The 12,915-nt window shown below is 39.4% G+C and overlaps 1 protein-coding gene across 13 annotated transcripts in view; it reads left to right on the top strand.

Moving 5' to 3' along the window:
• The window catches only part of RAD52 (RAD52 homolog, DNA repair protein), a 493,030-nt gene that overhangs the window by 466,445 nt on the left and 13,670 nt on the right, over positions 1–12,915 (top strand). For 9 of the 13 annotated variants that reach the window (XM_084878793.1, XM_084878800.1, XM_084878794.1 and 6 more), the window contains 4 exons: positions 9,549–9,653; positions 10,737–10,838; positions 11,403–11,496; positions 11,668–11,735. In XM_084878793.1, coding sequence (XP_084734919.1) covers positions 9,549–9,653; positions 10,737–10,838; positions 11,403–11,496; positions 11,668–11,735 — 369 coding nt within the window. Of the gene's footprint in view, positions 1–1,023; positions 1,043–4,160; positions 4,290–9,548; positions 9,654–10,736; positions 11,316–11,402; positions 11,497–11,667; positions 11,736–12,915 lie in introns of those variants that run through there. The other 4 variants (XM_084878789.1, XM_084878797.1, XM_084878791.1 and 1 more) reach the window with 4 other exon arrangements.

A 12,915-nucleotide genomic window follows, 5' to 3' on the forward strand; every position in this document is an offset into this window, starting at 1 on the left:
GTTCATGGGTTGATGCTCAATCACTGAGCCACACCAACTGGACCACTTGTGATTTTATTTGTTCTTGTAAATCTGTATAGTTTTTGGAGGGTATCGGGATATTTGGATTTATGTAGCTGTCATAACCTTGACTATTAGGAAGTCTTTCCTGACATTTTAAAAAATTTGATGCCTTCAGGAAAGTTTTACAATGAATACCTGCATACACTAGATTCATAATTTTGTTACTGTGCTTTAACCTTTCTCCTTCTCTTCTCTCGTTTGCACACACAGTACACACAGTAACATTTTATTAGTTGAATGATTTGAACGTTACAGAAAACATACCAATTTAATACTTTATCGTATATCTCTTACATAACCATGATGTAATTATCACACCCAGTAGGTTTAACAGTGATAAAAGACCAGCATCTAATATGCAGTCCATCATCAGACTTTCCCATTGCTCCAGTATTGTCCTTTGTAGCTTTTTTTTTTTCCTGACCTAAAATCCTATCAAGGATCACACAGTGCATTTTAGTTGTCATGTCTCTTTAGTCTTCTTTAATCTAGAAGACTTCACTAGACTTTTTGTTTTACTTGGTTTTCTCTTTTTGACATTTTTAAAGAGTCAACCCTTGTAGATTTGAATTTGTCTGGGCATTTTCTTACGATCAAGTCAGGAGTAGATTGGTAGAACACTACCAAAATGTTTTTGTGACTCTCATTGCTTCCTTCAGAAAGCACATGGTGCTATTATTGGTGACATTATGTTTAATTACTTGATTAAGGTGGTTATTTGCCAGATTTCTCCATTGTTAATCTATCTTTGCCACCCACCTCCCCAGTCTCCACATTTTCCCTTCAAGTGAAGATAGTTTATTTGGGAGATGACCCCAGGGCATCCTGGTAGAGGAGAGGAGAAGTGAGGTGGGAAAGAAAAGTCATTAAACAAAAGTACTTGTCAAGCCAATTACCACTGGTGGGCAACCAAGTCCGATTTCACTGGGGACCTCTGGAGCCAGCACTGAACGATGCTCAGTGTTATTTCACTGGATGGGTAAGAAACCCAGTGTCTTTACGCACTAACTCCTGTCAGTCATTGGGTTGCTCCCAGGGGCTCAGTTCTCTGGTGCTTCCAGCTTCCATTAACCGATGCAAAATGGGCCCTGGATGCCAACATGTGCATCTCTTCAGAAAAAGAGATGCACATGTTGGCATTTGGAAGTTAGATGAGGGTGCACCAGTGTGGTAGGAGCTGAGGGATAATTGGCAGAGCGTTCATAGTGTCTGCTAAATCTGTGTGCTCCAGAACCTGGAGCTTGAGGCAAAAGCTTATAGTCCATTATGTTTTCAGGAAGTGCAATTTCAGAAAGCAGAAGTGAGGGGGCGGGGCGTTGAGGAGAGATGAAAGATTACTAATAAATCAGTTCAAAGGTACCTCTCCAAGCTGGCAACCCGTTTATAATAAGTAAACCTGGTTGCTTGATTTCCTAAAGCTGTCTTCCAGGAGGATGGCTAAAGTACTGAATCCCAGGACAATCCACTCAAAGGAAGGAAGGAGAAGCTGTGTCTCTCAGCTTCTGTATCTCACTGGTAAAAGCTTTGCCTCATGGTACATTTACTCCCCACATTTTCAGATTGTGCATGTGTGGGCATAAGAGGGTCCCACAGGTTCTCACACCTCAAAGTCAAGAGGGAAACCAAGGTGGTAGGTGAGAAGCATCCAGCATGAGCAAGAAGTGAGGGACCATTGGTTATCCCTGTGCAGGTGGTTAGAATCAATGCATACATGGTTTGCCTAGTTAGCTGGGATGAAAAAAGTAATAAGGGACCTGAGACATGCAAAGCTGAGAAGACTTGAGATGCTGCTACATAAAATATGCCTGATACATTTGGATTCTGCTTTTATTTAACAAATATACACATACATACACATAAAACACATACACAAACACAGTCATATAAAAAAGACAACAGCCATCTCTTGCTGGTGAGGATCTGGCCAAATTTTACTTCCACCCGTGTTTTTTGATATATGATTAAAGCTTATTACCCTAGTCAGTTTGGCTCAGTGGATAGAGTGTTGGCCCACCGACTGAAGGGTCCCAGGTTCGATTCTGGCCAAGGGTTCATACTTCAGTTGCAGGCTAGATTCCAGTCCCTGGTTGGGGTGGGTGTGGGAGGCAACCAATCGATGTGTCTCTCTCACATCAATGTTTCTTTCTCCACTCTAAAAGAAAGTCAATGGAAAAATATCCTCAAGTGAGGATTAACAACAACAAAAAAGATACTTTAATTATTTTAAATCCTCACCTGAGAATATGTTTTTATTGATTTTTTTTTTTTTTTTTTTTTTTTTTTTAAGAGAGAGAAGGGAAAGGGAGAGAGACATTGATGTGAGAGAAGTATTGATTGGTTGCCTACTGTACTCACCTGACCAGGGATCAAATTGCAACCTGGGTATGTACCCTCATCAGAAATTGAACCCAAACCGAAACCGGTTTGGCTCAGTGGATAGAGCGTTGGCCTGCAGACTGAAAGGTCCCAGTTTCGATTCCAGTCAAGGGCATGTACCTTGGTTGTGGGCACATCCCCAGTATGGGGTGTGCAAGAGGCAGCTGATCAATGATTCTCTCTCATGGATGTTTCTAACTCTCTATTCCTCTCTTCCTCTCTGTAAAAAATCAATAAAATATATTAAAAAAAAGAAAGAAAGAAATTGAACCCACAACCTTTTGGTGTACAGACAGTTCTCCAGCCAACTGAGCCACCTGGCCAGTGCAAGGTGTTTTAATTTTATAATAGAATAGTTGTAAACAGTTTAGAATGGAAGGCAGAGCAGTAAGCTTTATTTCAGAGTAGAAACTAGAAGAAAAAGTGATTCCATGTTTTATGGGGAGAGATAAGGGTAGTTCTTTACTTCAACAAAAAGTTGAATATTGCCGAAACCGGTTTGTCTCAGCGGTAGAGTGTCGGTCTGCGGACTGAAAGGTCCCAGGTTCGATTCCGGTCAAGGGCATGTACGTTGGTTGCGGGCACATCCCCAGTAGGGGGTGTGCAAGAGGCAGCTGGTCGATGTTTCTCTCTCATCGACGTTTCTAGCTCTCTATCTCTCCTTTCCTCTCTGTAAAAAAATCAATAAAATATATATATTAAAAAAAAAACAATAAAAAACTATTTAAAAAAAAAGTTGAATATTTTATGATAGTGTTTAGAAAAGTAGCAACAAGCTCTTTTTTAAATGCGAGAAGTGTAATTTGTGACTTATAAAATTAGTTTCTAAAGAATTAAAAAAATATACTTTGTTATTCTGCATTATGTATTTCACTCCTTCTCTCATCTATTCATTTAATTACTAACTAAACACTTTGTTCCTGACCCCTTACTATACATAAGGCACTGTGCTAGTCACTTGTGGGTGTCAAAATGAATCAGGAGGAATCCCCCACCTTCTAGGATCGCATATTGGAGTGGGGGAAATGGCTGTGGCAGAGACAGTACTCACAAACTATTCAAATGCTTTCTTATGTTTCCCAGCCTCCGTTGCATTTAAGTTGGGGCCATGTGACAAGTTCTGTTCACTTCTGCCCTAAGGCAGTTGTGACCTGGTGTGACTCCTTCAACTCTGCTGCTGCCACAATGACCTTAGAGGTCACATGTGCTACATGACGCAGCTGTAAGACCACCAGCTGCATTAGATCTTGTATGGGATTATATAAACCTTTATTATGTTAAGCTATTTTTTTAGTGGTAAAATACACATAACAAAATTTATTTAACCATTTTTAGGCATGCAATTCATTGGCATTAAGTTTATTCAGTAAGGTGCTCATTTGAGACTTTATGAATATCCCCTTCCCCACAACTTTTAGCATCTAATGATGAGCCTTGCTGGATGCTGCTATTACCACATCATTATAAAATGACAAATTTATGAAGTTTATCTTATTAATATTCTCTTTTACAAGTGAAGAAGTTTGGCCACAGGGAACCTGAGTAGTTATCCAATTTAAGTAACTTACCTGATGGAGCTGGATTTAAACCACATCTGACTGTAATGTTCAATACATGTTTTATATTTTATAGCAGGGTTTGGCACACTGTGGCACCTCTTCTTTTCATATATTTATTTTTTATTTGTGTTCTTTCTCACCTAGGATTTTTTTTAGAGAGAGTGGAAGGAAGAGAAGAGAGGAGCGAGGAGTAGAGAGACAGAGAAAAAGAAACATCAATGTGAGACACATCAATTGGTTGCCTCCTGGCATGCACCTCCGGCCTGGCCAGGGAAGGAACCTGCAATCCAGGTATATGCCCTTGATTGTGTTAACAAAAAAGCCATTGAGACCTGTAAAGAATTTTAGTGAGTTTATTCGAGCCAAACTGTCGACATATGCCGGGAAGCAGAACCTCAATAAATTGAGATAATGCTCCGAAGAATGGTGGGCTACATTTCTATTTATACATTGTCATCAAAGAAGAGACATAGGTGGGTTACATAAAATTCATTGGTGACGGATTAAGGATAAAGCAAAGCAGTGGGAAACCCCTGGGATTGGATAAAAAGTAAAAAGACGGACGCTCACTTAGGTGAGTGCAGGAACAATTACATGATAAAGAAGGAATTGGAGGCATCTTTCCTGGCGCCCACCACATTCGGTTGTGCCCCAGGAGCTCCAGAAAAAGGGAAGTTACAAGTTACCCAGACATCTCACAGATATGTTATCTTAGAGGCAAAAAGGCAAATGGGCTCAGTAAAGAAGATCTAAATTGATCTTTGTCAGGTGAAATATCGGTCTAGGACATGACTACCCACTATAACCTGTTTGTAGTTAGATATTTAATTTTCAAACCATCTTTTGTGGTTATTTTAGGTCTCTCGAGTTTGCAAGACTGCCACGCAGGCCTCCCCTGAGCTTGTCAGGTTAGCATGTGGCTCCTTTCGTTCACAATTGGAATCACCTGAGACCCTTCTGGTGCACAGGCAGATGCTCTAACCATTGTAACACCTGCCAGGGCTGCCACCACTAAAAAAAAAAAACAAAACACACACACACATATATGTATGTATGTGTATATATATATATATATATATATATATACAATATATATATATATATATATATTTTTAATTAATTTCAGAGAGGACGGGGGGGGGGGCAGGGAAGAGAGATAAAAACATCAATGATGAGAGAAAATCATTAATTGGCTACGTCCTGCATGCTTCACACAGGATCAAGGTTGAAACCCAGGCTTGAGCCCTTGACCAGAATTGAACCCATGACTTCAGCCCCCAGGCTGACTCTCAATCCACTGAGTCAAATCAGCTGGGGCTGCCACCTATTTTTGTAATAGAACTTTGAAACACAACCATCCCCAATCGTTTACATAAGATGCCCACTGCACGAAATTCACATGGAGTATGGTCCCGAGGCCCAGCCTGCGATCAGGGCCATCTTCTCCGCCCGCCCACCCACCCCGGTTCCCCATTCGCCATTGGGTGACGGGAGCCTGACAGCCAGGGAGGGACTGAAACTCGGCCAGTCCTGCCGCTTGCTGGCCCCACGCCCACCGCGGGTCACTGTGTGCATGGCCACTGGTGAGGTGGGGACTTGGCCTGGTGCCACCTGCACCCCCTGACACCCACCCTGTTTCCCGTTGGCCATCGGGCGATAGGAGCCTGCCGGCCAGGAAAGGGACCAAGAGGTGGTCAGTGCATCTCATAGTGACTGGTTGAGCAGTCGTTCTGGTTGTTCTGCTGTTATGGTCTCTGGACTTTTATTATATAGGATTATTTATGGCTGCTTTCATGTTAAAATGCCCAAGTTGAGTAGTTGTGACAGAGACCAGATAGCCTGCAATACCGAAAGTATTTACTGTTTGGCTCTTTACAGAAAAAGTTTGCTGACTGTTGCTTTATAGAATAGGTATTTACATTTAAAATTTTTGTTTTTATTTTTTTTAATTTTTATTTAAAAAAAAATATTTTATTGATTTTTCACAGAGAGGAAGGGAGAGGGATAGAAAGTTAGAAAAATTGGTGAGCCGAAACCGGTTTGGCTCAGTGGTAGAGCGTCGGTCTGCGGACTGAAAGGTCCCGGGTTCAATTCTGGTCAAGGGCATGTATCTTGGTTGCGGGCACATCCCCAGTAGGGGGTGTGCAAGAGGCAGCTGGTTGATGTTTCTCTCTCATCGACGTTTCTAGCTCTCTATCTTTCTCCCTTCCACTCTGTAAAAAATCAATAAAATATATTAAAAAAAAAATAGAAACATCGATGAGAGAAAGACATCAATCAGCTGCCTCCTGCACACCCCCTACCGGGGATGTGCCCACAACCAACGTACATGCCCTTGACTGGAATCGAACCTGGGACCTTTCAGTTCGCAGACTGATGCTCTATCCACTGAGCCAAACCGGTTTCGGCAAATTTTTTTTTTTAATATATTTTATTGATTTTGTACAGAGAAGAAAGGAGAGAGATAGAGAGTTAGAAACATCGATGAGAGAGAGTCATCGATCAGCTGCCTCTTGCACACCCCCTACTGGGGATATGCCCGCAACCAAGGTACATGCCCTTGACCGGAATCGAACCCGGGACCCTTCAGTCCCCAAGCTGACGCTCTATCCATTGAGCCAAACCAGTCTCGGCAAATGTTTGTTTTTATTAAAATAATACATGCACATGTTTGAAAATCCAGTAGTGCTAAAGCTTTATTTTATAAAAGGAGATTTCCTGCTGGGCTCTTCTTCTTCCCATTGACACTCTGTAGACAGACATGTTACCTTCTTTTAACTATCTTCTGGCCTTTACAGTTACAGTCTAAATAATTATTCCCCTATTTCTTGATGTTTCAATTTTAGATCCTAATTATTAACTAATCCAGGTTAGCCCACTACCCTACTTTTTAGTGTTATACTATCAAATTTATCATTCTTAGCTGAAATATAATCTTTTATGATCATTTAGTTTTCTGCGTTTTCCTCAGAAAATTAACAGGAATTTAGCAATAACTAACATTTATTTATTACTTCATATGTGCCAGGTACTATTCTAATTCAGTTTTATGCAATAAATAAAAATTAAATGAATATTTACCATTATTGTCTCTATATTCTACATGAGAAAACAATATTTAGAGAGATTATGTGATTTCCCCCCCAACCCCCCTTCAACCCTTGGTCAAGCACATAGAGGGTGATAGAGCCAGAAACTGACATTTAGAACTTGAGCTCTTAACATTATATTATAACTAGTGTCCTGGTGCATGGATTCATGCACATTGAAAGAAAATTAATTAGAAGTATTTTAATATCGCTATTTGCCCTTTCTCTATAATAGAAGTGTCAACCAAATTCACAATGACAGGTCAAAACACACTTGTATGATTGGCGCCAGCGAGAGCTTTATATGTATCGTGCATGGCGAGTTAACTTAGCCTTTTATAGATATAGAATAAATTTGCTTAATTAGACCTGCTTTCTGATTTAGCTAAACTTTTTCCAGCCTAATGAAGCACCCCAACTTCTCTTTAAGGTAATTGTTAGCAACACAGCAGTTCATATCAACACAAAGCAGATTATTATTGTAGATCACGTAGGGAGAACAAAGGGTAAAATATTTAACTATAGCAGTGTTTGACTAATCCTGTGCAGTGAGAAAACCTGAAGTCATTTTCTTTTTATTTATTTATTTATTTATTTATTTATTTATTTATTTTTATTTTATTTATTTATTGTTATTTTATTAAATTATCTGTGTACATATTTTAACATTGCCCCCCACCCCCCGCCATACATACCCTCCCTCCCCAGAGTTTTGTGTCCATTGGTTGTACTTATATACATGTATACAAGTCCTTCGGTTGATCTCTTATCTCCCCCAGATCTCCCTACCCTCCCGGCTGTAATTTGACAGTCTGCTTGTTGCTTTACTGTCTTTATATCTGTCTTTTGGTTCATCAGTTTATAATGTTCTTTAATATCCAGTGAAGTCATTTTCAAGTTCTAACATTTCTTCTTTTCAGTTGGGTCAAGTTTCTAAACATTCTAAATTTTCATTTTCTGGCTAATGAAAAGAAAATAGGATTCTACCAAGTCTCCTATCTACCTACTCCAGGACTTCTGTGAGGATCAAATGAGATGAGGCATGTGAAATGCTTCAGAAGCATTTGGTTAAACTGTAAAATGTTTGCACCTGGCTATAAAGCAAATCTGGTTCCCGGGCTGAAGAAACTCCAAGGAGGCTATTGTTAAGAAGAGGAAGCCAGGTGTTGCTATGTGACATCATTGTCTGGCACTCACAGCAACCATTTCTGGGCTGTAGGCTGCATTTTGTGCCATGGGGTCTTGGCAGCATTGGCTGTGATTTGGTGGGTGTCACTCCAGGGTAGTGATGGGGCCTGTGTCCCACTTGTGGGAAGCTGAATGTTGGTTTGTTGGTGTCAGGTCAGTGGTGCCGTTTATTTTTAAATGGCTAGTGCTCCTGCATTGAGCATCTGCCCCCTGGTGGAAATTGCATGTCATAGCTACTGGTCAGATGGATGGACACTTAGCCTTTTATATGATATATATATATATATATATATATATATATATATATATATATATATATGCATGCCATGTGGAGAATCATACTTGTTGACATTCATAGACTTGTAGTTCTATTAGTAAATGTGAAGGTTTATAGAAATTTTCTGAGGCATCTACTTTGATTTTGATGTGAGACAGATGTAGGAGTAGTCAGATAAGTGGGTTAGCCAGTTGCAGGTGTTTTTCTGAGAGTAATTCTGTTTTCTAATGGATTATAAATTTGGAAGGCAGCTATGCTCACCACTATACCACCAACGCGGACTGGATTATAAATTTGCATAGCCTCAGTCTAATGCACTGGCTCTCAAACTTGAACTGCATCGAAATCATTAGGTAGGCTTGGTAAAGCACTAATTCCTGGGCCTCATGTCTAGTGTCTGATTTAGTGGGTCTGGGGTGGACTTGAGATTTCACATTGCTAACAGATTTCAGGTGAAGCTGATGCTGAAGGGACCAAACTGAGCTAATGCTCCAGGAGTCTCTGTGTTACCTTCTCTGTGTTACATGTTTCATGTCTATTAGTCTTCTCCCACTAGCTAGCTTGTTAGCTCTTGGCAAACAGTTCAGTTACTGTGTCTTACGAATTTCGAGGCCAGGATCATATTGCACATGTAGCAGGTAGTAATGAGTTGACTGCTCTCCCTTCGAGTGTTTTTGTAATTTTGACTTTTCATCTATAACATTATAAAATGTAATTATAATACATTCTCATTATAAAAATAACCTTTAGTAGCACTATCATTCTAGCAAAAATTTTAGCAGAAAGCAGAGGCAGCCCCTAAAGGATAATCAGGGGCTTTGAGACCGTAGCTAAGCACTGGGGAATTTAATCCTTGATTGGGGCAGTTTGTAGAAGTATGTAAATAAAGTGACTTGTAAAATCTTACCAATGGATTTTATCTGATTTTTTTCAGTTGTGGCTCTTGCCTTTTGACTTTAGCATTTTTTGAGATCCTTTTTTAATCTGTTTACACAGAGATCAACCAGAATCCACATGTCTGGGGCTGAGGAAGCAATTCTTGGAGGAGGTGACAGTCATCCCTCTTCTGCTGGTGGCAACTCTGTAGTATGCTTTGGACAGGTAACGGTTTGGGTTTTTCACACTTGCAAAGAATGGGGTGAAGTGAAAAAGGTATGAGGAAGCAATTTGTAAAGCACCATCATGTACACATGTGTAAGCTGTTTATTGCTATTAGTTTTTCCTTTAGAGGCATTATTTGGGATCCTTTGATGAATGCAGGGCATTTTGAAACTTTAGCATCAAAATACTAACAGTACTGGGGATTACATTTAGCTTTAAATTTTATTTAGTTTTTGGATAGATTATATATGCATGTGATACAACATTCAGAATGAAACAAAGATATGTGAACAGTTTACTATTTCCCTATCATTCTGCCCACCTTCACCCGTTCTTTTTATGGAGGCAGCCAGAGTTTCAGGTGTCATTCTATGTAGAGATATCCTGTGCATATGAAAGAGATTCTTACTTTGTCCACCCAAATTCTGTCTTCTCTACCAGAGATCTGTTTATTTCATCTAAATGGGGCAAGGGAGGAACAACCAAGGGGTTAAAAATCCAAACAAGCAGTAGTATTTATCTGTGTAGGATGGGAAATTGTTCAATTGAAGAAGAGGTACACAACTTTGGAGAAGAAAATGGAATAGACTCCCTGTCATGTTTTCTCTGCTCTCCTTTGCCTGCAGACTCACAAGTGGGAATTTTTAGTTTTCCAATTCTGGCTTGAGAAAGTTTTGTAGGGATGGTAGTAACATCTAAGGCAGTGGTTCTCAAAATGTGGTTCAGTGACCCTTAGGGATCTCTGAGACCTTTTCCAAAGTCCATAAGATCAACATTATTTTCATAATCTTAAAATACTAATTGCTTTTTTCAGTCTCATTCTCTCATAAATGAACAGTGGAATTTTCCAGAGACTGCATAGTATGTAGTGGTATCATTGCTCTGATAACTAGGGGAACCTTTGTCTTAAAAGTGTCTCAGTTTTAATTCCTAATATTGATAGATATAACCCACATAAACAAAAGCTCTTAGGGTCCACAATATTTTTTAGGAGTGTGAAAGAGTGTGGAGACCAAAAAGTTGGAGACTTGCTGATGTACAGAATGCTGGAAATGTGACTTTAATTTTCTTTCTGGATTTTAGTACCAGTACACAGCAGAGGAGTACCAGGCCATCCAGAGAGCGCTGAGGCAGAGGCTGGGCCCGGAATACATAAGTAGCCGCATGGCTGGGGGCGGCCAGAAGGTAGGAGAGTTTATACACTTGAAAGCGGGGGGCCTCTCGGCTGACTTCTCAGATGATCTCGCCAACTCCTCTTTGGGCCTCATGGATTCAGAAAGTCTCCTGTTCGCTGTTACTGATGTTTCCTACCGTCTTTGGGAAGAGGTGGCTTCTAGACTCCCTTGTCTTCAGAAGTGACCCAAGCGTTGTCTTGAGACTTTTATACCTGGCATTATAGGATTTTATATAATCCTTTAAAAATGTGTCTCTTACCATTTGTTTCTCATTTTAAGTTTTGTGTATGTTTTTGGTCATCTGTAATATATGTGAACCTGAGATATGTACTTTTTTGGAAACTGAGTTTTGGAAACTGCTAGGCAAGTGGATATCTTTACCTTTGAGTCTAATCCCTTCTAACTGGCTCCTTCAGGAAGGACTTTTGCAAATAAGTTCACTGAGAATTTCCCTGGAATGTTTAAGGGCAGTTTTCCCAAAAACCTGGTAAGGAATAAATGAAGTATATTTTGATCTACATATAAGAATGGTAAGGAATTTTAACAAGCTATTTTTTCTTCAATTTTCCCCCAGGTGTGTTACATCGAAGGTCACAGGGTAATTAATCTGGCCAATGAGATGTTTGGTTACAATGGCTGGGCACACTCTATCACACAGCAGAATGTGGGTGAGCAATTGTGACCTCTCCATTCCCCTCACGTGGCATTGTCTCATTTCTGATGAACGTATTTTGTGGGTGAGGATGTTGGGTAGGTGTATTTGGTTGCCAGCTGTAAGAATATGGGTGAAGCCCAGGGATTCGTATCTTCTCCCACTAGTGTTTTTTTCCCACTCCTAGATTTTGTTGACTTTAACAACGGGAAGTTCTACGTGGGAGTCTGTGCATTTGTGCGAGTCCAGTTGAAGGTGAGGGTGAGGAAATACACTTGCTGCCTCCAAGGCTTGGGGAGGGAGGTGAGAGAAGGAGCAAGTAGGGAAGTCTCTGGGCTTTGGCATAACTAAGCTGCCAAATGGGGCCGGAGCTGGGTCTTAGTTAGTGTTCCTCAAGATGGTGGTATTCAAACATTTTCCCCATGTGTTCCCTAAAAGAATTTTGAAAAACTCTGTTCTCTGCACATTTTTAAGTTGACACTTAAAAGTTTTCACCATAAATACAAGTAGTTGTAAGAGTATATTTTAAAATTTTACATTCTAAAATAAATCTGTTATATCTTTTTATAATGTACCAAATGATTCTAAATATCATAGAGTATTAAATTCTGTCATCCATTAAAAAAAATACATGAGCAAGCTATTCTTTTACTTTTAAGCAAGCTATTCTTTATTCATAAGAAATTTTATATTGTTTCTTCTTGAACTCATATTTCCATTCTATTTCTCTGCTGGCTTTTATCCTAATACAATATATATTTATCGTAGAAACTTTTTTTTTTTTTTTTTAAGAGAGAGAGAGGAAGGGAGAGGGGTGGAGATAATAGAAACATTGATAAGAGAGAAACATCGATTGGCTGCCTCCTGCACATCCCCTACTGGAGATTGAGCCTGCAATCCAGGAATAAAACCATTGACCTCTTGGTTCATTGGTTGACATTTCAACCACTGAGCAACACTGGCCGAGCTGAAACCTTTTTTTATTAATAACTTTACCATACTTCTCTGTTGTGTGTGTGTGTGTGTGTGTGTGTGTGTGTGTGTGTGTGTGTATGTATAAAGTAAAAATTTTTGATAAATTTCCAGTGACTTGAAGGATCTAAATGAAAGTGTTTTTTTTTTTAAGAATTGAGTTATTGTTATAGATAGTATTAGCATACAATTGATTAGTCAACTTTGTTTATGTGGAAGAGACAACATAACTCCATCATAATTTTTATACTTAATAAAAATAAAATTTTATGGAAAATGCATTTCTTACTGAGGTGGATTAAGCTGTTCTTTTTTTTTCTTTTTAGTTAGTTTATATATCCATTATTTAATGTTACTTATTCCTAGACAGAACATTCAGCCTTAATTCCATTCTGACTTTTTATTTTATAAGTAGTACTGAAAAGCCTTTGTTATAGTATCTCTCATTACTTTGAATGCTTTC

The sequence above is a fragment of the Pipistrellus hanaki genome (assembly GCF_964339955.1).
Source record: "Pipistrellus hanaki genome assembly, chromosome: 3".
NCBI lineage: Eukaryota > Metazoa > Chordata > Mammalia > Chiroptera > Vespertilionidae > Pipistrellus > Pipistrellus hanaki.